Below are 24,035 nucleotides of genomic sequence, written 5' to 3'. Positions count from 1 at the left end.
CTCCCAGCCAATACACCATGAGGGAGAGCCAGAGAGACATCTCCTCAACCGAACGTATCATGACAGAACAAACTCCCTTCACCCATCTTTCGCCTTCTCTTCTAATCTCTTCCTTACGAGGCGCACGGACTGGCGCATGTACTGCCCTTAACTGCCTAGTACCGTACTAGCTTGATGCCCGCATGCGGCCTCTTATCCACCGAGAGGTACTCATCATGGGCGAGGAACGCCTGAAGTGAGAGGAGAGGAGAGCTGAAGGGGTATTCGTGCCTAGCATGATGGTGGGTGGAGGGGTCATCTGTTAGCTTGGGTACTTTGATGCATCCAGCTTCCCCTAGCACCTGCGCATACACAAGATGAAGAGCAACTTGTACCCGCATCAATGTGTCCCTATGATGTTGCGTTGCAGTCGGGGACCCCTAATTCTCGGCGACTCTTTCCTTTCTGTTGTCTTCATCATCCTTCTGGCCACCAAGCGAGGATGAGGGAGGGAACTAAGCTGAGCACACGTCAAGCAGCCATTGCAAGCCAAGCACATCAACCAGCGTTGGGTGCGGTGCCTTTGCCTAATCCAATCCAATATTCGTAGCCGTATCCTACGTACATCCCATCCAACCCCCCGCCCATCCAGTCCATTCCCTGTCTTGCTCACCCACACCCTCACAATCCGCTCCGTTCCCCTAGCCTTGACCTTCTCCTCTCCTCCCCGTCCCCTCCATCAAACCCCCGGTTCCCCCCTCTTCAGGCTCTTTTTCTTCTCAAAAGGGGGGGTTTGCAGGATACATGCCTCTGTACATGCACCTGCATACTTACTTGATTGACTTGAGCACCACCCCCAAGTCGCACCAGACCAGACAGACCAGTCCAAACCAAACCAGACCAAACGCCTCGAGTCTCCGTCCCGATACCGAATATCATTCCTCATGATCACCATGGATCAGACCGCTTCCTCAGCCTAACTGCTTGATCAAATCCATGCGCGCCATGCCCGAAGCTTATTTCCACTTCTCCAGGCCCCCCCTACACTACCTACCTCACCTTACAGTGTTCCTTCGCACCTTTCAGACAACCATAACATAACATCACTTCTACATCCCACCCTCTCCTCCTTAACTCCTCGGCATTTACGCTACTATCCAACTCTGCCCGCTTCTGCTCACACGTACTCCCGTACTCTTCGACGTCCTACCGCACACACGCCAAACGTCTTCTCTTTCATACCCGCACCACTCACCACGCAGAAGAGCAATAAACGGCGTTACGACAGCGACGAAGACGACGACGACAACGACGACGACTACGTAGGCCGCGAATTGACGAAACGCAACGAAGGGATTTCAAGCAGTCGAAAAGCAGCAAGTCGGACCGAACGAAGAAGAGCCCCAGAAAAAAAACCAAAGCAGAATATTAATCACCCCCGACCCGCCGACAGTCTCCTCAACCCAGGCCCAGATTTTCCCTGTGTTACTGTGTTCCCCCACAGAACTTTGTCTGTTGGAGCACCTCGAATGGCCTACCCCACCTGACACTGATTCACAATGGTGAGTTCGAACTGCGATTCCCATCATCGCCTATCTCCGTCGGGCGTCGTCCTGTCTTGGCTTGGTGTTTAGTGAACATCAACGTCATCGTTGTCGACCATCACGGTCGTCCATCGTGGCCGTCGCACACATGTACACTAGATCTTGGGGCACTTGGCTGTCCTCCTGTCGTGGAACATCATGAAGAGCCTCACCATGTCGCCGTGACCCCGCTAACGTTCTGTCGTCACACAGCCCGTTGCAAAGGCTTGCGCGCCGTGCTACTACCAAAAGTCAAAATGCACATTCTCGGAGGGTAACCCACAATGCGACCGCTGTCTGATGAATGGCCGGGATTGCGTCTTTGTGCGCCCCGTGCCGCGGTCCGCCGTTAAGGGCCGCTCAAAAGTCGCCATTCGGAGCAAGATCATGGGCCTTAACGGCAACGTACCATGTCCGACACGAAAGCCCAATATCGCCTCGACGACGACGACAACAACGACGACAACGACCGCAGCGAATTCCACGACATCGGCCGTCGCCCGCGTCAGCCCGGCGCCATGTCCATCGTCGCGAAAACCCAGCATAGCGTCCGTGTCGAACAGGGGCGGCAGCCCGCCTGAAGACTCATCATCAGACTCGTCTTCCGACTCAGCCTCCAGTCCACCCTCGAAGATCCTCGATTCTCTTAGCCCGTTTGGAAGCACGCTGGGTCGGTTAGACCAGGTGGAACGGTCAACGCTGTCGAGGCTGCTACACAAATCCAACTTCATGCAATACTTCATAGGGCCGACGTTTGTGGACAGCATGCAGCTCGACATGACAGTCCACTTGTTCTCCATGTTCGACCAGGGTAAAGACGCCTACATCGCCATGTACAGCGCCTTTGCGGCAACGATGGGATTGGATACAGGGGAGTACGATCCAGAGGCAAACCTGCACCGGGGAGCAATGGCCGTCGAGTCTCTGCGGTCATGTCCGTTGCCAACGCTGAAGCGCGAGGAGCTGCTGCCGTGGGCAGGCCTGGGACTGGGCATCGTGTACTTTTCCAATATGGCCCTCGGCACGAGCGCGGCACCAGTGCGGCGATACGTCCTCAGCCACATCCGTCATCTGCTGGGGACCTCTTTGATCTCCAGCGAGCGGACACACTACATCCTCGTCTTCATGACGGCCGTCGACATCAACGAGTGCCTCATGCAGCGCGAGCTACCAGTCTGCGGCATCGCGCCCCCGGTAGAAGGCCACGTCGACGCATACCTCGGCCTCTGCATGCCACTACTGCAACACATGTACGAATTGAGCAGGATCAGCTACAGCCTCTACCACGAGGTCGACGTCGACGAGCAGAAACAGGCACTGGACGACGTTGAGCAGGAGATTGAGGCGTGGCAACCACATATCCCGCCAGACTTTACGAACCGCTTTACCACTGGCGAGGTCATTCACATGCTGGCACAAAGTCGCATCTACAAGACAGGAGCGCTCCTATTTATCCACAGATTACGGTACAAGTTTGGCGAGAAGGACGACATGGCGTCGGCCATGGCGAAGAGCATCATGTCGGACCTGAAGATGACGATGACCGTGTCGCAAGACACGCAGCGCTGCGTCAGCTTCCCCTTTACCCTCGCCGCCATCGAGGCGCGCGACCAAGCCGAGAAGGACACCGCGATGGAGGCCATGAAGACCCTCATCGACAGCTGCAACACCAAGTACCGTAACAACATGGAGGCCTTCCTCAAGGCGATGTGGGATGGCAGGGCAGCGAGCCCCGGCGTGTCATGGCTGGACCTCGTACCAAACGTGCCGCCGATCTCGGTGGGCGTATGAGAGGCCCATCCCTGCAAACTTTACAACCGATGAATTTTCAACAAGAAGCAACTGTTTTTAACACCAGGCGAGACGGCGGATCAGATATCACTTTTGTTCATGTAACGGCTGAACGGGCTATACTCTTTTTATTTCTCTTATTTACAATCATGTATGACGCAAGCAGATGATGCTTGACGCTGTTTTTCTTCTGTTTACTAAGGGACTCTGGCGACTTGGATGATAGCACCTCGTCATGACGTCGAGGGCCAGATGGATTTTGTCAGGCGTGCAGTGCGGTTGGTGACCGCGGGTTTATGGAGCATGATGGGTTTTCCACAGCATGGCTCAAAAAAGGGAAACGGGCTCTTCACACTGATTTTGCTGTTCTTTTGCTCTAGAGACCACTGACGGGAATGTTCACACGGTCTGGGTCAAACCTTGGCAGCCCACGGGAAAGGGATTCGGGCGATGGGGCTACGACGAGCTAAACCCAGGAATTTGTGATACCATTCTCTCGTTTCAATATCGAATACAGATCTCCACAATTGCTTTGTGTTCAATCAGTCATGACCGCGCTCTAGAAACACCATGAAGGAAAAACTCGTGATCGGGCTCAACGTCCGAACCCTCTTGGCCCTGGTGCCTGAGTACCACGATAATAGTGCCCAAAAGGATCTACACACGCTGCCCGCACATTGATTTTGGCTGTGGTGGCACTTTGGTTTCATGCCAGCATCGGTCCTTGGGTGCGCCCAGACGTCGCATGAAGTAGGCCCATGTGCGACGGTGAAAACTTTCCTTGAGTGCTGCTCACCCTTCCCACCACACACTCCCTAATAGGGACATACTGGCGCCCTGCAAAGGTTATGTTTCTTCAGCGGGTGGCTGGGGACTGGAGTACGAGGAAGAAGTGTGGTACGGCGACTCGTCCCGCATTGGATGGCACCACATGGCACATGCTGGGCAGAAGTCGCTGTTTGCGTTTCACTTCACATGAGGGAGGGACCTTTTTCCTTTGACGACTTGTCATCTGGTCGCGGAACTAGCTAATAGGCGGTAACAAGTTCACCAAAAGAAAATGCTTTTTGCAACGGAGATGGGAGCGAGATCTGGATCCACCAGAGGCTGAATCTTAGTTTGGCCGTCGTCTTATGAAATTGTGAGAGTCTCGCAGAGATGGCATTGAGCGAGCGACCAGCATCGGAAAACACCGAGCTTCTTCTTTCGGGGCCCATTACCAAAGGGAGATATTCGCATCCGGATGGAGGGACTTGGGTCGTTGATGCAACATATTTTACTTCTCCGGTTTACGTGATAACGTCGGAGTAAAATATGCAATAACACATCGCTTAACGACCTGGATGGCAGCGCGACATTCAACGATGGTCGGGGTCCCTGCCACACGGGAAGGCATCGGTTGAGTTGAGGAGAAGGATGGTCGGGAAGAGGGGGACTTTGTCGCGATGGAAAAGAATCGACGATTTGGGGCGGGGCCGCAAGTCATTGCACTGAGTCGGTCGGGGTGATCCCGCCATGTTTGCGATGAGACGCGGCCAGTCTCTCGGAGATTTGATTACAATCATCCTTCGTCGTCGTGACATTTTGGGTGTTCCTGGGACAGATGAACCTTAAATTCGTCGTTACACGAGAGCAGCGGTTCGTCGACAAGCCATGCCTCGCATCGTGAAAGCAGACTACGATGGGCAAGTGGTGCCGAGGCATCGCATCGCGACGGTGCGTCTCGACCCGCGGAGAAGGTCGATGCGGCGGTATCGAGATCCCACCGGTTGGATCGTAAAGTGTTCTGCAGATTGAGCGTTGCCAAAGATAGGATTCATAAGCATAAAATATACGGATCTCGCAGATTGGCCGGTGGGAGAGTTGCCATGAACGATCTCACCGTACGGAGGAAACTGCCTGCTGCTGGTGCAAGTTAGTTACCCAGCGGGTGGCAAGGCAGCCCTCAGAAAGAAAGAAAGAAAGGGTCCAGATTCCCGCCCGTCAGCAAGAAAGAGACCAGAGACATCAGACACGTGGAGGCGGAAGTTGGCAGGGTGTTCGACGCATTCGGGGACCACGGGGAAGCTTAAAGCGGTTGTGAGAAAGCTTGTTGACGGACGCTTGCGGACGGAGCGTACTCCGAGCCCATTCCAAAGGTCCTAGCGGGCGTTCAAGCGCTTACGAGGACGATGAATGAATCCTACACGCAGGGCCCCAGGGGACTGGACTTGTGTGTGACTGACGTGCGCACATGTTTGGCGTAGGGGGGGTGGCCTATCCTTCAAGGGGGAAGGATTCTCTCTCTCTCACTCTCACAGACGCACACGACTGATTCAGTCGCCGCCCGTCGCTCTTTAAATCCGAAATACGCGAGCCATTCGGGTGGAGAAGTGGCTTCGGTCTCGGCGCTTCCATGGCCGCCGAGGCCGAGGCTGCAATGTCATCGACATAGTCCCAGTCCGCTCGCTCATCTTGGAGGAGGCGGATGGCGATTTGCTGTAATCTGTTCAAGCCCCCCAGTCAGTCAGTCCGTACTGCGTGTTATCAGCAGAGCCAAGACGGATTCAAATTCACATTCTGTGGTGTGGGAAGCAACGGCCATGTCTGATCCGGCCTTGTCCACCACCATCGGTTCCAACGCCATGGGCCCGGATTCCTCCTCCACCCCGACGGCCCCGCGACTCTCGCCCGCGGAGGGCTCCGAGACGCCGCGCCCGCCAGGCCAATCACACATCGCTGCCAGCGGCAGCGGCATCGGGGGAGGCAGCGGCCGAAAGATAGAGCGCTCGTGTAACCTGTGCCACCGGCGCAAGATCCGCTGCGACAAGAAGTCGCCCTGCTCGTCGTGTGCGCGCGGCGGGTTCCCGTGCTTTTATCCGCAGGCCGGCCAGCCGATCCGCCGGGTCCGAAAGACGACCATCGCGGACGTGGCCAGCCGGATCTCGGACCTGGAGAAGACGCTCACGGCGGGGGTGGGGCGGGATCAGCTCCGGGTCAGGTCGCCGCCGGTCGCGTCGTCGTCGGCGGATACCCCGGGGCTGGGTGGTGTCTCGTCGGGGTGGGATACGGGGAGGTCTGTATATGACAGGCCGGCTACAGCGCCTTCATCTGGGTCTCATGCGAAGAGCCCCGGTGACGAGATTTTGGTGAGGAAGGGAACGCAGAGTCAGTACTTTGATGAGGTGCTCATCTCACGGGTTATTGAGGAGGTAAGATGCCGCGCAGTGTGTTCCTTTCTGATGAACGCGCGACTGACAGGGCGAACTCAAGGAACATGAGATCCAGTCAGTATTAACGACGCCAGGGAGCGACCCAGCTCCGCAGGCGGCGCCGTCACCATTCAATCCCATGGGTATCTTGTCAAGTCCAGATCTCAAATTAGATCTGACAGAGCTGCTCCCACCCAAGTGGGGTGCGATTGAGCTGTGGAAGAATTACGCCGAGAACATTGAGCTGTGTAACAAAATCATACACAGACCGACGGCGGAAGTGTTGATCTACACGGCGATAGACGACCCTGCCAATGCTTCCCTCGAGGCTCTGGCCCTCATGTTCTCCGTCTTTTTCGTGTCTACTGTCGTGCTTGACCCAAGTACGATCCAGAAGATCACCGGAGAGGATAAAGTGACCGCTCTTCACCGATACAAGACGGGTCTAGAGCAAGCATTCGCCAAGGCCGACTTTCTGGAGCATCCTTCTGTCAGGCTTCTGGAGGCGTTGTCTGTCTACTTGGTAAGTGGCATCTCATGTTGTCATGAGACTGAACTTGAACTAAGATGATACTCTAGGCAGCCCTTCGCATACACAATCCAGGCCGCGGCCTGTGGACCCTAAACGGCCTCGCCATCCGAGCCGCGCAGTCCATCGGCCTGCACCGCGACGGCACGCGCCTCGGCCTCTCCGTCTTCGAATGCGAGATCCGCCGCCGGCTGTGGTGGCATCTCGTCGCCCGCGACGGCAGGGCGTCGGAGGACTACGGCATCCAGAACCCGACCTGCTTCAACCTCAGCGTCGGCGTCAACTACCCCTCCAACCTCGACGACAACGACCTGTACCCCGAGATGAAGGAGCTCCCGCCGCCGAGGCCCGGCTGGACGCCAATCACGCTGGCGCTGATCAACATCCAGATCTCGCGCGCGTGGCACCGTCTGGCGGCGATTGCGTCCGAGTGGAAGGAGAAGCCCGTCCCGGAGTCGGTGCGGACGCAGATTGTGGATGAGCTGAGGGACTATGCGGAGGGGTTCCTGAGGCACTGTAACCCTGTTATCCCGCATCAAAGGCAGTGCTTGCTTGTGGCGAGGTTCATCATTCGGAAGGTTGACTTGGTGACGAGGCAGCAGTGGCTGAATTTGGAGCACCCTGAGGCGAGGGAGTCGTTCGCTACAGAGGAGAATCTGTTGCAGGCGTTGGGTATCCTGGAAGACGGGATGAGCCTCGCGTCGGATGAGTTGTTGAGGCCGTATCGCTGGAGCATGAGGGCGTATCCTCAGTACCACATGATTCTATATGTTCTGTGGCATCTGTGTGTGAAGCCCGAGGGGCCGAACGTGGAGAGGGCGTGGAAAGCGTTGGAGTACTCGATGGATCATGTAAGGAATGTCGGCACTGGATCGGGCCCGGCTGCGAAGATGACTGTGCTCGAGGCGTTACGAGAGAAGGCTTTGGCGATCCGCCAGGGTATTGCTAGTGGTGGGGAGAAGGAGAAGGAAAAGGAGGCGTATCCCACACCTGGAGCTACCGATGAGAGGTCAGAGGTTGAGGGCGCGGAGGGGGTGTTGGACGGAATGAATGGGATGAATGGAGTTGATGGGATGGATTGGAATACCGTCATGCAGGACTTTCCGGATTGGAGCACATTGATGACGGAGTTTCAGATGGATGGACTGGCTTTTCCGAATTTCCTTGACTAAAGATTCCCCTCTCCTAGCTACAGTGGAAAGCATTTGAATTATCACACGCAGTATTCAGTGAAGCGCATCTTCCATGAGAAATAGGCGCCAAGTGATCGATCAATGCCATTCGCAGCCAGAGAGTTTACGCAAGATGAGATGACTTCCGAGTCCAACACTCATCTGATGCCAGTACTAAGATGAGAGCATTTGTGTTCCCAACCAACAGCCAAGTGCCCCTCATAATATGCTTAGCAAATACTCCGATCGGGATCAAGGGTGCCGAGATAGCGTCGGGATGTGTCCGACATCACCTCGTCAAAAGGGCGCAGACATGCCACATTCGTGTCTTCATTGTGGACTTTGATGATGCGAGATCAAAGAGGGCCTCTGGATTGGCTGCTGCAGAATCCTGAATCTGCAAGTCTACTATCTTGACCCCATTATCAGCAGCCAAAGCAGACGAATGGTGCGGCGAAGAAGACGGTGCGGGGTGTCCGAGGTGTATCACCATCTCTGGTCGATATTGCGTCAGGCCGGGTTCGGCGCCGACCCACCCCCAACCAACGTTATCTCCAGACCGGAGCCGGTGCGCCCCAGAGCCTCCGGGCTATTGATAAAGTGTTGGACCCCGATTCTGCAATTGTGTCTTGCATTCGCGTGGCTAGTGTGCATGTTCTGCATTGAGAAAGTTTATCATCGGCATCATGGGCACAAGCGAACAGCTCCAAGTAGCCATCGTCGGCGCTGGCATCGCCGGCTTGACGTCGGCCATTGCGCTGAAGTCGCATCCTGGTATCAACGTCCAGATCTTTGACAAGGCGAGGGAGCTGCGAGAGGTTGGCGCGTCGATCGCGCTTGGCCCGAACGGGTTGAGGACGCTGGAGAAGCTGGGGATTCACAATGCGCTGGACGATGAAATTGCGTTCCGCAATAAATCGGGCTATCCCATGATCTACCGGTGAGCACAGTCACTATTCTTAACGTGGATATGTGCTTATGAAAAGAAGTCACTACAAGACCGGAGAAATCGTTTCAGTTGACGAACATCACGGCAATGTCGAGCCTCGCCACAAGACAGCCCGCTTCCACCGGCCACACCTACAACAAGCGCTTCTCAAGCACATCGACCCCTCCCAGATTCACCTCAACAAAGCCTTCTCAAGTATCTCAAACGACGACGTCACGGGGAGACTCAACATCACATTCACCGACGGCACTTCCACCACGGCAGACATCCTCCTCGGCGCGGACGGCATCCACTCCGGCGTGCGGAGCTTCTACGTGCCGTCGTCCCGGTCAAAGTGGACCGGCTGGACGGCCTTCCGCGCCGTGTACCCCATCTCGCACCTCGCGCACATCCCCGACGTGCCGGACGAGGCAGAGCACTGGTGGGGCGTCGACCGGACGTGGTTCATGTCGAAGCTGGGCCGGGACTTGTTCTGCATTGTTGCGTCGCACCAGAGCGACCCGGACGCGAGCGATGCGCTGTACAAGGACACGGTGTGGAACACGGACAGCGATGTGAATCTGCTCAAGGAGCATTACAAGGACTGGCATCGGCTGGTCAGGGAGATTATCGATGCCACGCCGGCGGATTCGTTGAAGGTGTACCCGAATGCCTCGGCGCATGGGCTGGAGAGCTGGGTTCTGGGGGAGGGGAGGGTGACGTTTGCGGGCGATGCGGCGCATGCGCATGGTGGCGCGTTTGCTGCGGGTGGCAGTCTAGCTATTGATGATGCGTGGGCATTTACGACTGCTATTCAGCATGTCTATCCTCCCGGAGCAGAGGCGCTGCCATCATCAGGGGATATCGAGAGGGCTTTGAGGTTGTATGAGAGGACGAGGAAAGCGCATACGGATCGCGTGCTCGATACCGTGCATTCGACTAACAAGAAGAAGGTGGAGAGGGTCGGGATTGTTGAGACGGATGAGGGACTGAGGGCGAGGATGAAGAATCGGGTTGAGCCTGTTTGGATCCATGAGCATGATGTCGAGGCCGTGTTCAGAAAGGTGCTGGAAGACGAGAAGGCGAGTGAGAGGACGACAGAAGCTCCACCTCCAGTGCAGATAGAAAGTCGACTGTAGATGTCGCACAATGATAGAAGAATTTGAAGCCCGGGATGACAGTTATTTGAGATATCTGTCGTGCATGCATTTTCAAGTCATTATGCTTGGATAGTACGGACCTTAAGCCTTACCTTAATGTCTCGTAACAAGCCCGTGCTCAGTAAGGGACCTCAAAAAGACGGAAGCTTTACTAAACTGTGTCTATTAAGCCTCAATATTATCCTATTATGATATCATGAGAAGACTTTTTGGTGAGTAGAAGGGTTTCTAAGTAAAACTTAAGGTTGAGGCGACTTCATTATCGTACACAGGTGTCCGTTCAGACCAAGTGGGATTAAAGGTAGCAATTGAACTTAACTCTCTTGAGGATACGCATCTTCCAAATAGGAATCTTCTGAATAGGCCCTAGATAACGTGCAGAAAAACTGGGCAGCACAAGATGTCCCCATTCCCTCACTCTCTAATTGTTTATCACATAAAAACAAATACTCACTGCGAATTAGGGCGTGAAACTCCTCATAGATTAATCAACTTTTTAGGTTAAACAGGTAACTTAAGCTACCCTAAATAAGTAGATCTATAATATAGGTTAATATTAAAATACTATATATATATAAAATAAGGTATTTACTAAGGTAGTAATAGCTAATAAAGCTTACTAAGACTATATTACCCCTTATAAAAGCTATTAGTATTAATTTTACTTTCTTACTAGCTTTTTTTTAAATAATACTAATACTTTAATCCTAATAGAGAAGTTAGTAAGCTAATAGATAACTATAAGTAGCTTATTTATAGATACTAAATTAAGTAACTTTAAGGTTTAATCTAATAATAATAATATTATAAAAAGCTAAATAAGTAATCTTAACCTTAATATATAGCTAAGTAATATATAACTTAATAAAACCTAGCTTAATAACCTTTTTAAAAATACTTAGCTTAAAAGCTAAGTTATTAATAATATTAATAATACTTAAGCTAATAAAAGTATTAAAGAGGTTAATAATATTTAAACTAATAAATTAAAGCTTAAGAAGTTAACTTAACGCCTTTACTATATTAAGAAGTTCTTTAAGATCTACTTAATATTTTAGTAGTAAAGTAAGCTTTTTATTATAAATAATAAAAAGATAGTATATAAGTTAGCTTTTATTAAAATAGTTAAACTAATAAACTTAGCTTTCTCTACTATAATTAATTAGTTTATAGTTATTAACCTTATTACTAAGTTTATTAATATATACTAAAAGTATTAATAAATCCTCTAGCTAATTAATAAGTTAAAAGCTAGCTATAATAATAATATAAATAAGATTAAAGTTATTAACTCTATATAGGATAACTAAGTTAGAAAAAATCTAAAATATAATAATATATATTATATTAATATACTATATATATATACTTTATATAATAACTTATAAGTTAATACTAAGCTAACTAATAATAATATTATTAAAATAAATAAGTAGTAGTATTATTAAGAAAATAATAATAATATAGAAGAAGTAATAATTATTAATTTAATACTAACTAAACTAATATAAAAATAATATACTATTAATTAAAATCTTAATAATACTAACTTAAGCTTTAACTTAGCTAATAAGATCCTTATAATCTATTAAAATAGCTTAATTATTAATAAGAAAGTAGTAATAATATAAATATAATAAGATATTAGAAATAAAGTAGTATAAATAATATATAGTAGCTTAAATAATCTAATAATATCTAAAAATAAAATAATAATTATTTATAATATTAAAACCTATAGTATTATTTTTTAGTATTAACTTAAATTTAATAATATTCTAAATATTAGCCTATATTTTAAAAATAACCCTCTTTATACCTCTATATTTAATATACTACTAAAAGTATTAAAGTTATTATTTTTAGAGAGATTTAACTTACTAAATAGTAATATAAAAGCTAATAAAATTAATAAAATAGAGGATAGTAGAAGTAATAGTAATAATAAAATAGTTAGAAATAATAATAAAATTAATAAATTTTTAGAAGTTAGTATAAAAAGTAGCTAAAAAAGTAATTAATAAGATTTTAAACTAAAAAACCTTAAACTTTTTTAAACTAATAAGAAGATATAAATTTAAGATCTACTCTATAAAACTACTCTTAATATCTAAAAAAAACCTATTAATAATACTAATAAGAGTAATAAGAAGCTCTTATTAATAAAAGTTAGTAAAATAAAGAAGTTAAAAAAAAGCTAAATATTATATTAAATATTATATTAAAAAAAGTAACTAGATATTACTACTTTTTACTAACTATATTAACTTCTAACTTATTAACTATATTTCTTATTATTTCTATTATATTATTTATTATTAATTTTAATACTAAATTAATAACTATTAATAAATCTCTAGCTTTTTTTTACTACTTATAAACTTATTTACTCTTATTACTACTATAATTAGAATTTCTACTTTTTTAAGTATTATAAGTTAGTCTTCTACTTCTTATTAATCCCTCTCTTTAATTTTAATAAAATTATATAAATTTATTACTATATATATAACTTTAACCTATATTTAGAAGTTATACTCTAGAAGACCCTTTCTTAAAATTATAAAAACTTTCTTTAAAACTCTAAATACTTTCTTAATTTTTATCTATAAGTATATATACTATAAATTATAAAACTTTTTTTAAATTATTAATTTACACTTATTATTAAAATCTTTTAAATAATATCTCTTACTATTAAATAATATTATAATACTTTTATAATCTTAAGTAAATCTTAAGTTAATAAAGTAATACTTACTATTAAGTATTAAAAAAGACTATACTAATACTTAATTAAATAAAGTAGTATTATTTATTAATCCTTTAGTATTAATAAATATATATATAAAAATATAATTAAACTTTATTATTATAAATATATTTTAAGCTAACTAACTTTTCTTATTATAAAACCTCTTTTAATTATTAATAGTAACTTATATTAAAATATATATATTATTAATAGCTTTAATATAACTATTAAATTATACTATATCTTTATTAAGTTTAACCTCTTTAGAGATATATATTTAGTTAAGTAGCTTAATAAAATATTTATAAATAATATATATAACTTTAAATATAATAGTAAAAACCTTTAATATAGAGATTTATAATATACTAAATACTAATACTATATTATACTAAATTACTAACTACTTAATAATACATAGAAAAATTAAAACTTTTTATTTTACTATCTAATATTTAATATTATAAAGAAAATCTCTCTCTTATAGCTAATTTATAAGAGAAGTAAACTCTATTTTAGTTAAGTAGAAGATCTCTCTAAACTTAATATTACTATAATTAAAATACTTTTTAGCTTTAATAATAGCTTTTTTAAAGTTATATTAATATTATTACTATTATGCTATTTTAAGTAAAATATATCTATTAACCCTCTTATTATTAGTATAAAAATTATTATTAATTATATTAACTATAATAGTAACTATAAAAATATCTAAGTTAATATTAAAATCTATAGTTTTTTAGTTTATATTAGCTAAAAATTAATATAAAATTAAAAAGTTAATAGTAATAATTACTTCTTAATAATTATACTAAAAAAGCTTTTTTAGTTAAATTTTATATTAACTACTTTTATTTTAAACCCTTATTAATTAAGATACTTTATAAATAAGGGGAGTAACTATATATAATTCTAGCTAGAGTAGGTACTTATTATATAATACTAAACTTATACTAAAAGAAGTATAATATCCCTCTAAAATTAAATTTTTTATTATTTTTTATACCTATATAACGCTAGCTAACCCAAAAAGTTAATTAATCTATAAAGAGTTTCACACCCTTAGTTCAGTGAGAAAGAGCAGTAAGATAATTCAGGGCGGTCCCTGCCTTAGCTGCCGGTACGGTCCGTGCTTAATCATGTCAGTGACCCACATGGATATTCTGATTGGGCAATGGCGTTACTGTTTTTCCATAGCCCCGGGCTAGCCGCCGCTACAGTAGTGTCCGTGCGATTTCATCCAATGGCAGAGCTTGCGCAGCCCCCACCATGCGCGCCTTCCCGTCTCGTTTTCCAGCGCCCGTCGTCCCTTCCCGCTCGCTGATGTCTCTGCTGCGCGGGATGTACCTTGTACCACAGCACCTTCCTCCCTCTGAGTCTCTGTAGCGTCACAGTCGTCACAGCCGCTCTCCCCCTTGCGAGGTGTCGGCAGCCTGCGTTTGTCCAAGCAAACATCACCTCACCACATATTGATTGCTCTCTCGAAGGTCGTCTCCTCCCCCGCACCCGGCAGCGACTCTGCCTCGCCAGCCCGTGGCATTCGAACTCGCACTCGACCTTGTCGCAAGCTACCGTACCCCGCCGCCTCGCTTTTCCCCCCGTTGCGCCCAACGGCTGAAGACCCTCCGTTCGATTGCGCCTCTCGACATGGCACAGCCTTGCCGCAACTTGGTGCTCCGACGACTGCCATCATGATCTTCTGGACTAATAGGTCCATCTGACATCCACTGAGGTACCCTTCTTTCCCTGATGTTCTTGGCCGGAGACCGAAAAATTGACCTCTCCCTTCCCTTCTAGATCTCGTCGCAATCATGGCACCACATACCAAGCCCGCCCAGTCTGCACCGAGAACCCCTAAAAGGCCGAAACATATCGAGCGACTCGCCGAGACCATCGACAAGCTGAACCGCGATTACAACCTCGCCATCGAGATCCCTGACCGTACCCTGACCCCGAGACACTCCGAGCGCCGCCGCAAACACGATGCAGCTTTCGCCCGGAGTGACAAGATTGTGTACTGCATCAGGTTCCACTGCTTCCAAAACACCACTCTTCTCGACAAGATACTGCATGCCTTCCACTTAGAGGCTCGTGCCGCCAGCCAGAAATGGATTCGTTTGTCCGACTGTTACGACCCCGTCCCTGCCACAGCGAGACCACCAATAGCCGAATCTCCGGGAGAGGTGTTGGAGCTTCAAGAGATTCTAATCAGCGTGCTGGAGAAGGCTAAGCCACAGGACAGGGAGGACATTCCCAAGCCAAGACCCTTTGCGCGTGCCCAGAGCGGTCCGGCAGTCTACAATTCCATCGAGGTTCCCAAGTCTAAGAGAAGGCCGCCCGAGGACAGGAAGGACTCCCCAAAAAGGGTCAAAGCTAGCCCGGCAGTTGACGAAGAAATCGACGAAGCTATTGCCGATGCTTTGGACAAGGTCCCTAGCCGTTCCCGATCTGCCAAACCTGATTTGCCCTCAACCAAGTTCGTCAGGGACAATCCTTTCAGCGACGTCAAGCCTAAACCTTTGTCGAGTGTGCTCCCGCCCCTGCGAGAAAGCGTGTATGCTGCTGCCTCCGTCGCAACATCGGCCACCACCAGCCGGGCTTCGCTATTCTCTGCCCCGAATGAACCTCCTCCTAGTACTCAAGAGACAGTCCCAGCGCCAAGCTATGAGGCAAGGATACGAGGACCGGTACTCTCGCAGGAGCCGAGATCTTCTCAGTCGCAAGACCCCTTTCCAGCTTCGTCAGGTCACTTGGATGCTCTCAATGTCTCCTTCACGGAGCATGAGGCCGAGGTGTCTTCAAGGCTCTACACCAAGCCGCCTGGCCGTGTACCCACCCCGGGCGACAGCTCCCCCGGTCTCACGACGATTTACTCGGAGATCTCAGGTCTTGATGACCCCGCCCTGTACCAGCCAATTCTGAGCCCATCAAAACGTTCAGAGCCAGTTGACCTCCAGTCCCGGCTTATCGCCACCTGGCGTGAGTTTCTTGGCCCTTGCCCTTGTCCCGCTCTGGCTACTGCGCTCAACTCATACTGTTGAGCTTCTGTACTGACTATGCCCTAGCCAGATTCCCAGCATGGCTCAACCGGGCTCCTTTTGCCGTCGCGTGGGAGATCACCCGTATCGCACTCCACTGCGGTGTTGACCTTGGTGAAACCCTCATGTCTTACGATGAAACCTGGATCAACTACAATAACCTCTGGAGAACGCTGCTCACACACCCGTCCTTTGCCGGCAAGGCTTTCCCTGAGAGACCAACAACGGATGCTTGGACTGCAGGTCTGAGTGGCTTCAAGTCTCCTCGAGGACAGCATGTCACTTTCACGGCCTCACTTGTACAGACTAAGAAAGTCAAGTCCGGCCCAATCTTCTCTTTGACAATGGAGGCAATCGCGTTGGACCAGGGCTGCCGTCTGCACCGCCGATTTGGATCCGACCGATTTATTGAGCTTGTCATCCCGTCGCCGAACTCTTGGGAAACGCCCATCAATAATCCCAAAATCTCCGAAGAAGTCATTGATTGGTTCTCTTCTCGGCTGCATTATCTCGCCGGCCGGCAATGGCGCGCTTTTTATTCGCGAGACGCAGGATACAAGACGCCTCAGACCAACGTGAGCCTTGGTCCTGACCCCAAGCCCATCTTTCGAGAAAAGATAAGTCTTTTTGCTGAAAATGGGAACAACTTCCATGCTGCTATCCCCATGAGTTCAATGCCTATGGAAACTCCTAGCGAGCTCAGAGTCAAGCTGGAGGTGCGAGACATGCTCGACTGGCTCTTGCAGTTGGACTGCAACGAACATCAGCCGTACCTCAAGTTGTTTGCCCGCATTCAGCTTGGACTCAGCAAAACAACCCCGGTTGTTGTCCTGAATCGCAATCAGATCCGTCACCAGGAGAAAGACATGCTGTCGCCAATCGGAAAAGTAATGAACGACGGTATTGGCCGCATGTCACCTAAGCTCGCTCAAAAGATCAAAGACGTCCTCGGGTTGCAAGACATTCCTTCTGCAATTCAGGGGCGTTTCGGCCCTGCCAAAGGCATGTGGCTTATTGACATTAAAGACACTGGAGACGACTTGTGGATAGAGACATGGCCATCCCAGAGGAAGTGGAATTGCGATTACCTAGATCCAGAACATCGTACGCTCGAAATCAAGAGCCACGCTGCCGAGCCGCGATCCGCAAGTCTCAACATCCAATTTCTTCCTGTCCTAGAAGACCGCGCTGTAGACAAGCCAGTCATGAGGAAGGCCATCGGAGACAGTCTCGTAGATGAACTCAACCGCGAACTAGAAGGCCAGAAAAATGCCATGAAGTACCCAGTACAGTTTCGACAGTGGGTGAACGAAAACTCCATCGGTCGGAAGCAACGCTTGATCCACAACAGTGTGCCCTTTTTGGCCGGCCTCCCCGACTCCAACGAGGAAACGATGAACTTTCTCATCGACGGCGGCTTCGAGCCTTCCAAGCAGAAGTTCATTCAGGATATCGCATGGAACCTTCGTCGCCAAAAGTGCGAGAACCTGAAGAAGAAGATGAGCATCAAGATTCCCAACTCTGCCTACTTTTACATGGTCATCGACTTTTGGGGTGTGTTGGAAGAAAACGAGGTGCATCTTTGCTTCTCATCCAAGTTCCAGACCGAATCCTTTTCCGACTCCATGCTGCACGGGTGCGATGTTCTCGTGGCCCGATCTCCTGCACACTTTGTGAGCGACGTCCAGCGGGTAAAGGCAGTCTTCAAACCAGAGCTTCATGCGCTGAAGGATGTCATCGTTTTCTCAGCCAAAGGGGACATTCCACTGGCCGACAAGCTGTCTGGCGGCGACTACGACGGAGACAAAGCTTGGGTCTGCTGGGAACCAGCCATTGTGTCCAATTTTGTTAACGCCAATGTCCCCCCAAGTCCAGACCTGTCCAGGTACCTCAAGAAAGACAAGACATTGTACGAAGACCTTGTGCGGCGACACGGCAAGGTTGCAGCGGTCCCTGCAATGATAAAGCAGAGTATCGCTTTCAGTGTGCGCCCTAGTTTTTTGGGTATCGCGACGAACTTTAAAGAACGGCTCTGCTACAAGATCAACAGTGTAAACAACAATTATGCGCTGTGGTTAAGCACACTTCTTGGGAACCTCGTTGACCAATCCAAACAGGGCTTCGAGTTTACGGCAGATGATTGGAAGAGGTTCCGCCGAGAGGTGCTCGACAGCCATAAATTTCGAGACTTGGATGAGCCAGCGTACAAGAGTGAGAGTTGGTCTAGCAGAGGGAATCCTGCCCACATTATTGACTACCTGAAATTCTCGGTTGCCAAACCGACCATCGATAAGGAGCTGGAAAGGTTCCACCGAGCGATGAATACGCGTTCTAGTTCTAAGCGCGAGTTGAGGTCTCTTCAGTTGAGTAAAGAAGACAACGAGGAACCGACAGCTGAGTACTGGGATCCCGACTTAGTCACGCCACACGATGAGCTTGATAAGCTGGCGTCGACTATGCCAGTGCTCAAGAAGGTGTTGAAGAACCTGAGGAAGGACTTGATGGCGTTGGAAGAGCAGTGGGGCAAAAGTGTGGCCATGACCAAGGACAAAGACGAGCTTCCTCGCCGTATGCTCGAAGTCTACGAACTATGGTGTGCCATTCAGCCTCGGGCAGACGAGGAGCTCAACCCCTTGGCTACGGCGTATCTCAAACAGTCGTTCAAGACGGAGGAGCACACTACGTGGGCCTTGATTCGCGCCAGTACTGCCTTCAAGTACTGGTACAAGCGAAAGTCCATCCTCCTGTGGCGCATGGCTGGCAAACAGCTGCAGCATATCAAGGCCATGACAACGGCTTCACGTGACAAGGTTCCTGTCACCGTGGTGCCGCACATATACGCGGCCTTGAGGCCTGACAACAAGTTCATCACTCAGGCCGTCTCCAAGATGAAGGAGGATGGCTCCGAATATCCTGGATTGGAATCCGACGGCGAGGATTTTGTGGGCGACGAATAGTGTCCGTCTACACCACCTATGTCTTTTCACCAAAGTCACCTCGGTTGAGACCTTGGTGCCCGACTTTGGCGGCTCCGGTTCGCAGAGAAAGTCGGAATATCTGCCTCATAGAGGTTGAGGCTTGGAATTTTCTAGAGCGTTTCGCATGGATACCCCTTTGTGTTCGTATTTTTCAGCAGGATTTGGACATCATCAAGGTGCCCTGTGGGAGTTTATGGTAAAGAATAGAGCCTACCTGTACCTGCGTTTACCTTTGAGGCGTATTGCATAGCAGCCTTACCGTGAGAACTTTGATGCCCATGGGTCGCCAGAAGGCAGTTTGAAAGCCATGCCAGAAAGGTGGCTTCGACATAATTCCGTTGTGTGGTGGAAGGGTATAAAGTCGAAACTTTTGGGCCACACGCCGCTCACCCTCTTTTCCCTCCTTGTCGAACTTTCAGATCTACAAGTTGGTTCTGTCTCAGTACACCAAACAATCAAATCCAACAAGATGTTCAACCCATACAATATCCAGACGTCATTCCCAACCAAGAACACGGCATCATCCTCTTCGTCATCGTCGTGGCGGAAGGGCGCCGACCCCTCCCAGCATAGCCACGAGACCGAGGATTCGATCACATACTTGGACATTCCTAAGCCCGTCAGCTCCATCATGGCAGACAACAGGCGTCTGAACGGCACCCCGATGGACGCCAAGTACACCAGGGACGAAGTCAAGGCCGCCGTCCGCACCCGCAGAGAGAACAGAAAGAACGAGGAACGCTTGAACCAGCAGAGGAAGGGGATTCTGGCCAAAATGCAATCGGACAACGGCCTCACACGCTACTTCTTCTCCGTCTTCCCCGACGGCGCGCCCATCCCCGGAATCACGGCCTTGGAGGACTGCGTCCTTGGTATTCGCCATTCCGAGGGCCGCAAGCTCGACACGGATATCACTGAGGCCGAGGTCTCCCGTGCCCTGGAGCTTTTCGCCGACCAAGTTAAGTGGCACAACGCCAGTCTCACGCCTGTCGGCACGGTCAGCGAGGAGTGCGTCAAGGGCCCCACGGCGGACATGCTTACGATGCGTCTCGAGACCCAGCGGCTGCGACGGAAGCTTTCCGAGACGACGGAACAGTCTGAGGGACTGGCCCTGCTAGCGCAAATTGATAAACTGGTAGAGAAGAGAGTCCGCGCCACAGTAGAGAAGCAGAAGGCCGCGCTGTATCCCGAGGCGAGTGGCAGCGGAATCCCCAAGAGGGCTACTAAGTGGCCGGAAAGCCGGTTCCAACATCCCAAGACCAGAGGCGGGCACACAAAGTCCACGACACAGGAACGGATTGAGGCGTGGGCTGCGTGGGAGCGCGCCAATGACCGTACGGAGGCGCGGATCAAGCTCCAGAACGAGAAGACCGCGAAGCAATTGGAGTGGGAGTCGGATCAGGAGCATGCGGCTACGCTGAAGAAGGTTTTTACCCCGACCGAGGAGGAGCTCAAGGGGCTCAAGCGCTCCTTGAAGCCGGAGACCGACGGGCTCGCCAAACCCAAAGAAAACCGTGGCGACGGTATGAAGAAGATTATTGAGCACCTGAAGGCCGGTTCTGATTCTTGGTCGGCCGACGGCAATGACGGTTCCGAGGGGCAGAGTACTGCGCAGCCTCTGTTCTATTCGCCCACGAAGGAGATTCTTGATACTTTCAAGAAGGCCTGGAATATGCCTCTGATAAAGTCAATGTTCTCCGAGATGTCCACCCCAGAGACTGACGTCAAGGGAAAAGGCAAAGCCGTCGACCGCAGCGAAGCCGAAGATGAGGCCGCCAAGAGAGAACGCAACCTACAAACCTTCGAGGCTAGACAACGCCAAATGGAAGAAGATCTTGTCGTCGATAACGGTGACAAGGAGCATTTCCTGTCAGATGTGCTCCATGACCCACACTGGACAGGCCGCTCCAACCCGGACAGTTTCCTGAGAGGCCGGCCCCAACGTTCGAACGAGACGATGTTGGCGGTGCTGGGACGCGCTTCGGAGTTGTCGGAGCAGGAGAAGCAGTGGGAGCGCAAGCAGTACTGGGCCGACTCGGCTGCGCAGATGGACGTTCAGCTGCAGAGGGTGAAGCGGCAGCGTGATGAGAAGCTCGAGAGCGAGACTGTTGCTTCGGCTTCGAAGAAGACCAAGACTGAGGCCGACGCCGAGGCTGAGTCCAACGAGCGTGTGCGCAAGAACTTCAGGGCCGGCTTCGAGAAGTGGAAGAGCGAGAACGTCAAGCAGGTCACTTTGGCGGAGGCGTATCAGCACTTGTTCAAGGGCAAGGACAGCAATGCCGAGGTCGACCGTCCCAACACCCCTGACGACAAGGCTGCCGGGAAGCAGAAGATTGACGTTCCTTACGTCGCGAACCCCCCAATGACTTACGCGCCACGCCGTCAAGTCTTTCCCACGTCGGACGTCAGGAATGAGGATCCTGAAAAGGGAGATGCCGTGTCCTGCAACTTCTGGGCTTCTCCAGAGAGGCAGCTTGTCAACGCGGAGACCCGCGACACTTCACAAGAGGATCTCGGTAGTAGCGTCGTTGTTGGTTTGCTTGAGGAGCCGCCTACCACTCGTGCTGCTAAGCAATCGGCCGCGGCCTGGATGCATCAGCGTCCGACGCCGCCCGCGGTGACAAGCGACGGCCGGTCTCAACGCACAAAGGAAGCTTTCCATGAAATGATGAAGAGGATTAAACGCGGTGAAGAGGCGCAACTCCAGCAAGCGCAGACGGCCGCGAAGGCCTTGAAGGACCATGAACAAGGAAAAATACGATCTCGGGGAACTCTTTTTGAGGTTCATCATTCTCCGCCTCAGAACCCATACGATACATCCTCTTTGAAAGAAGCAGCCCATACTCCGGCGGGCCCCAGTCTCCGTCCAGGGAAGCAGAACGGAACGGAGAAAGCTCCGGGGCAGGAGAAGAAGGAAAGTCGGGGCAACGGGGCTGAGATGCCCTCCGGCGACCGTCCAATCTGGACGACCACAAGCACGTGCCCACAGCCTTCACAAGGACATTACCCGACACCCAAGCGGCCTTCGCTCTATGTGGACACCCTTCGCGGGCAGTTTGCTCCCGTAATCGCTGCATCGCAAGGTTCCTACAATGTTCCCCCGCCGGCAACCGTCTCGACAGAAAAGGCTCGAATGCCGGCTTCACCGTTCCCACAGCCCGAGAACCGGAACGAAGCTAAGAAGACCCCCGATCAAGAGAAGAACGACTATATGTCCTACTACAATCTGCGTCCCTGTCTCGACCTCAAGCATCCTACCCCGTACAGACCCAACTATACTTCTCCGTACACGCCCTACTATAACTGGATGAACTATGCTTCCCCGTCGACACTCAACTACGCTGCCGTCCCGGCATTCTACTCTGCTACCCAGCCGACCAGGCCCAGCTATCCTACCCCATACACGTCCAACCATCCTCTCCGGCACACAGCCTGCTATGATGTCCCGCCGCCATCCTCTCTTCCCCCGTCGCCACCCATCCGGGCAGAAACGACTCGAGCAACGACTCAACCCCCCCGGCCTGCTCCTAAGCCGCCCGTCGATTTTGAATTGGCGTACAACATACTCGCCGCCAAGTTCCAGAACTTGCACATCTCCACAGCGGCGACCGTCCGGGCCTTGAACGAGGACCTCAAGAGGGCGTCCACCTCGGTCGATAGGATGATCCAGAAGATGGCGGAGAAGGAGGCTGCTTCTTTAGAGGCTCCTCAGACTAGCTCTGCAACACGTCCAATGTATCCTGATGCGGACGTCCCCGAAGAGGCTGCAGATAGCGTTGCAGAGGTGGATGACGAGGTCGGGCTATACACAGAAGTGAATGAGCCCGTGAGTTGCTGTGGACCTTACGTTGAGGACGATGAGGATTCCATGAACCATTACAACCGCGATGATCCACCTACTTTGATGGATTCTGAGGAGGAAGGGTCTTCAGATGAGGAAGAGTCTTCAGATGAGGACGATGAGGACGATGAGGACGAGTCTTCAGATGAGGATGACTCTTCAGACGAGGAAGATGAGGACGACGATGATTCTTCAGATGAGGATGATTCTTCAGACGAGGACGATGAGGATGAGTCTTCAGATGAGGATGAGTCTTCAGATGAGGATGAGTCTTCAGATGAGGATGAGTCTTCAGAGGAGGATGATTCTTCAGATGATGAAGATGAGGACGATGACGAGTCTTCAGAGAACGGTCAAGACGAATCTTTGGATGAGAACGAGCCTTCGTACGAGGAAGAGCCTTCATACAAGGATGAGCCTTCACACCAGGATGAGGCTGTGATGGAGAACGAGCCTGTGATGGAGGAGCCCGAGCAGGACGAAACCGAGGAGGACGAGCCTGAGCAAGAGCAGTGCGCCGAATGCCAATGCGCCAACGCCTCCTGGTCCCACATCGGCGGCTACGACGACGAGGCCTGCGATGGCGAGGACATGGTCTGCGACTGTGCGGAATCCGACGATATCCCACTAGATAGCTGCTACTGCGTCACGTGCGCGATGCTCCGCGAGTCGGGCGCGGAAATCCCCGAAGAAGTGGCGGTGTCGGATGCCACCTCCGAGACGGAGGGCGAGACCGCGAAGGTGGAGATTGACGATGAGGATTATTGCATCCTGGACGACGAGGACCGAGATGCCGAGCAGGATGATGAGTACGAGTGGGTTGGCGAGGATGAGTTTGCCTAGAGGGCTGTGGGTTCTGTAGGGTTGTATGCTGAAGTTGTCAGGAGATCAGTAGTACAAGTCAATAAGTTTAAACCCACCGATCTTACATGAGTGAACGTGATCGTGGTCGTGACTTTGCTGTGATTGATACCGAAAAGCAGTGAATAGTCAATGCCCACCAAAGCACCCAAATCGAGACACTGCGGTTGCCATGAATTGTTCTTATTGTATTGTTTTTCTACTTTTCCTACTTTTCTGCATGTTT

The 24,035-nt window shown here is 49.7% G+C and overlaps 5 protein-coding genes across 5 annotated transcripts; all 5 read left to right on the top strand.

Annotated features, from left to right (window-relative positions):
• Positions 1–1,862: 1,862 nt before the first annotated feature.
• CGCS363_v014892 (uncharacterized protein) lies at positions 1,863–3,353 on the top strand (the record flags this gene model as incomplete). Its single annotated transcript, XM_036646741.1, has 1 exon — positions 1,863–3,353. One exon carries the CDS (start codon positions 1,863–1,865, stop codon positions 3,351–3,353), a length of 1,491 nt encoding a protein of 496 aa, XP_036488640.1.
• A 2,582-nt stretch (positions 3,354–5,935) lies between these two features.
• asaR-0 (C6 transcription factor asaR) lies at positions 5,936–8,245 on the top strand (the record flags this gene model as incomplete). Its single annotated transcript, XM_036646740.1, has 3 exons — positions 5,936–6,544; positions 6,606–7,067; positions 7,124–8,245. 3 exons carry the CDS (start codon positions 5,936–5,938, stop codon positions 8,243–8,245), a joined length of 2,193 nt encoding a protein of 730 aa, XP_036488639.1.
• A 686-nt stretch (positions 8,246–8,931) lies between these two features.
• Positions 8,932–10,312, top strand: nahG-1 (Salicylate hydroxylase; the record flags this gene model as incomplete). Its single annotated transcript, XM_036646739.1, has 2 exons — positions 8,932–9,185; positions 9,235–10,312. 2 exons carry the CDS (start codon positions 8,932–8,934, stop codon positions 10,310–10,312), a joined length of 1,332 nt encoding a protein of 443 aa, XP_036488638.1.
• Positions 10,313–14,902: 4,590 nt separating this feature from the next.
• On the top strand, positions 14,903–19,086 carry SHL2 (putative RNA-dependent RNA polymerase SHL2; the record flags this gene model as incomplete). The annotated part of the gene is made up of 2 exons (XM_036646738.1): positions 14,903–16,070; positions 16,157–19,086. The coding sequence occupies 2 exons, from the start codon at positions 14,903–14,905 to the stop codon at positions 19,084–19,086; spliced, it is 4,098 nt and encodes a 1,365-aa protein (XP_036488099.1).
• Positions 19,087–19,576: 490 nt separating this feature from the next.
• On the top strand, positions 19,577–23,791 carry hmu-0 (Halomucin; the record flags this gene model as incomplete). Its single annotated transcript, XM_036646737.1, has 1 exon — positions 19,577–23,791. The coding sequence occupies one exon, from the start codon at positions 19,577–19,579 to the stop codon at positions 23,789–23,791; it is 4,215 nt and encodes a 1,404-aa protein (XP_036488100.1).
• Between the last annotated feature and the right edge of the window lie 244 nt (positions 23,792–24,035).

This window comes from Colletotrichum siamense (assembly GCF_013390195.1).
Source record: "Colletotrichum siamense strain Cg363 chromosome Unknown KSG_Cg363_contig10, whole genome shotgun sequence".
Taxonomy (NCBI): domain Eukaryota; kingdom Fungi; phylum Ascomycota; class Sordariomycetes; order Glomerellales; family Glomerellaceae; genus Colletotrichum; species Colletotrichum siamense.
Note: the sequence above shows the minus strand (reverse complement) of the source record. Positions and strands in the feature narration are given on the sequence as shown.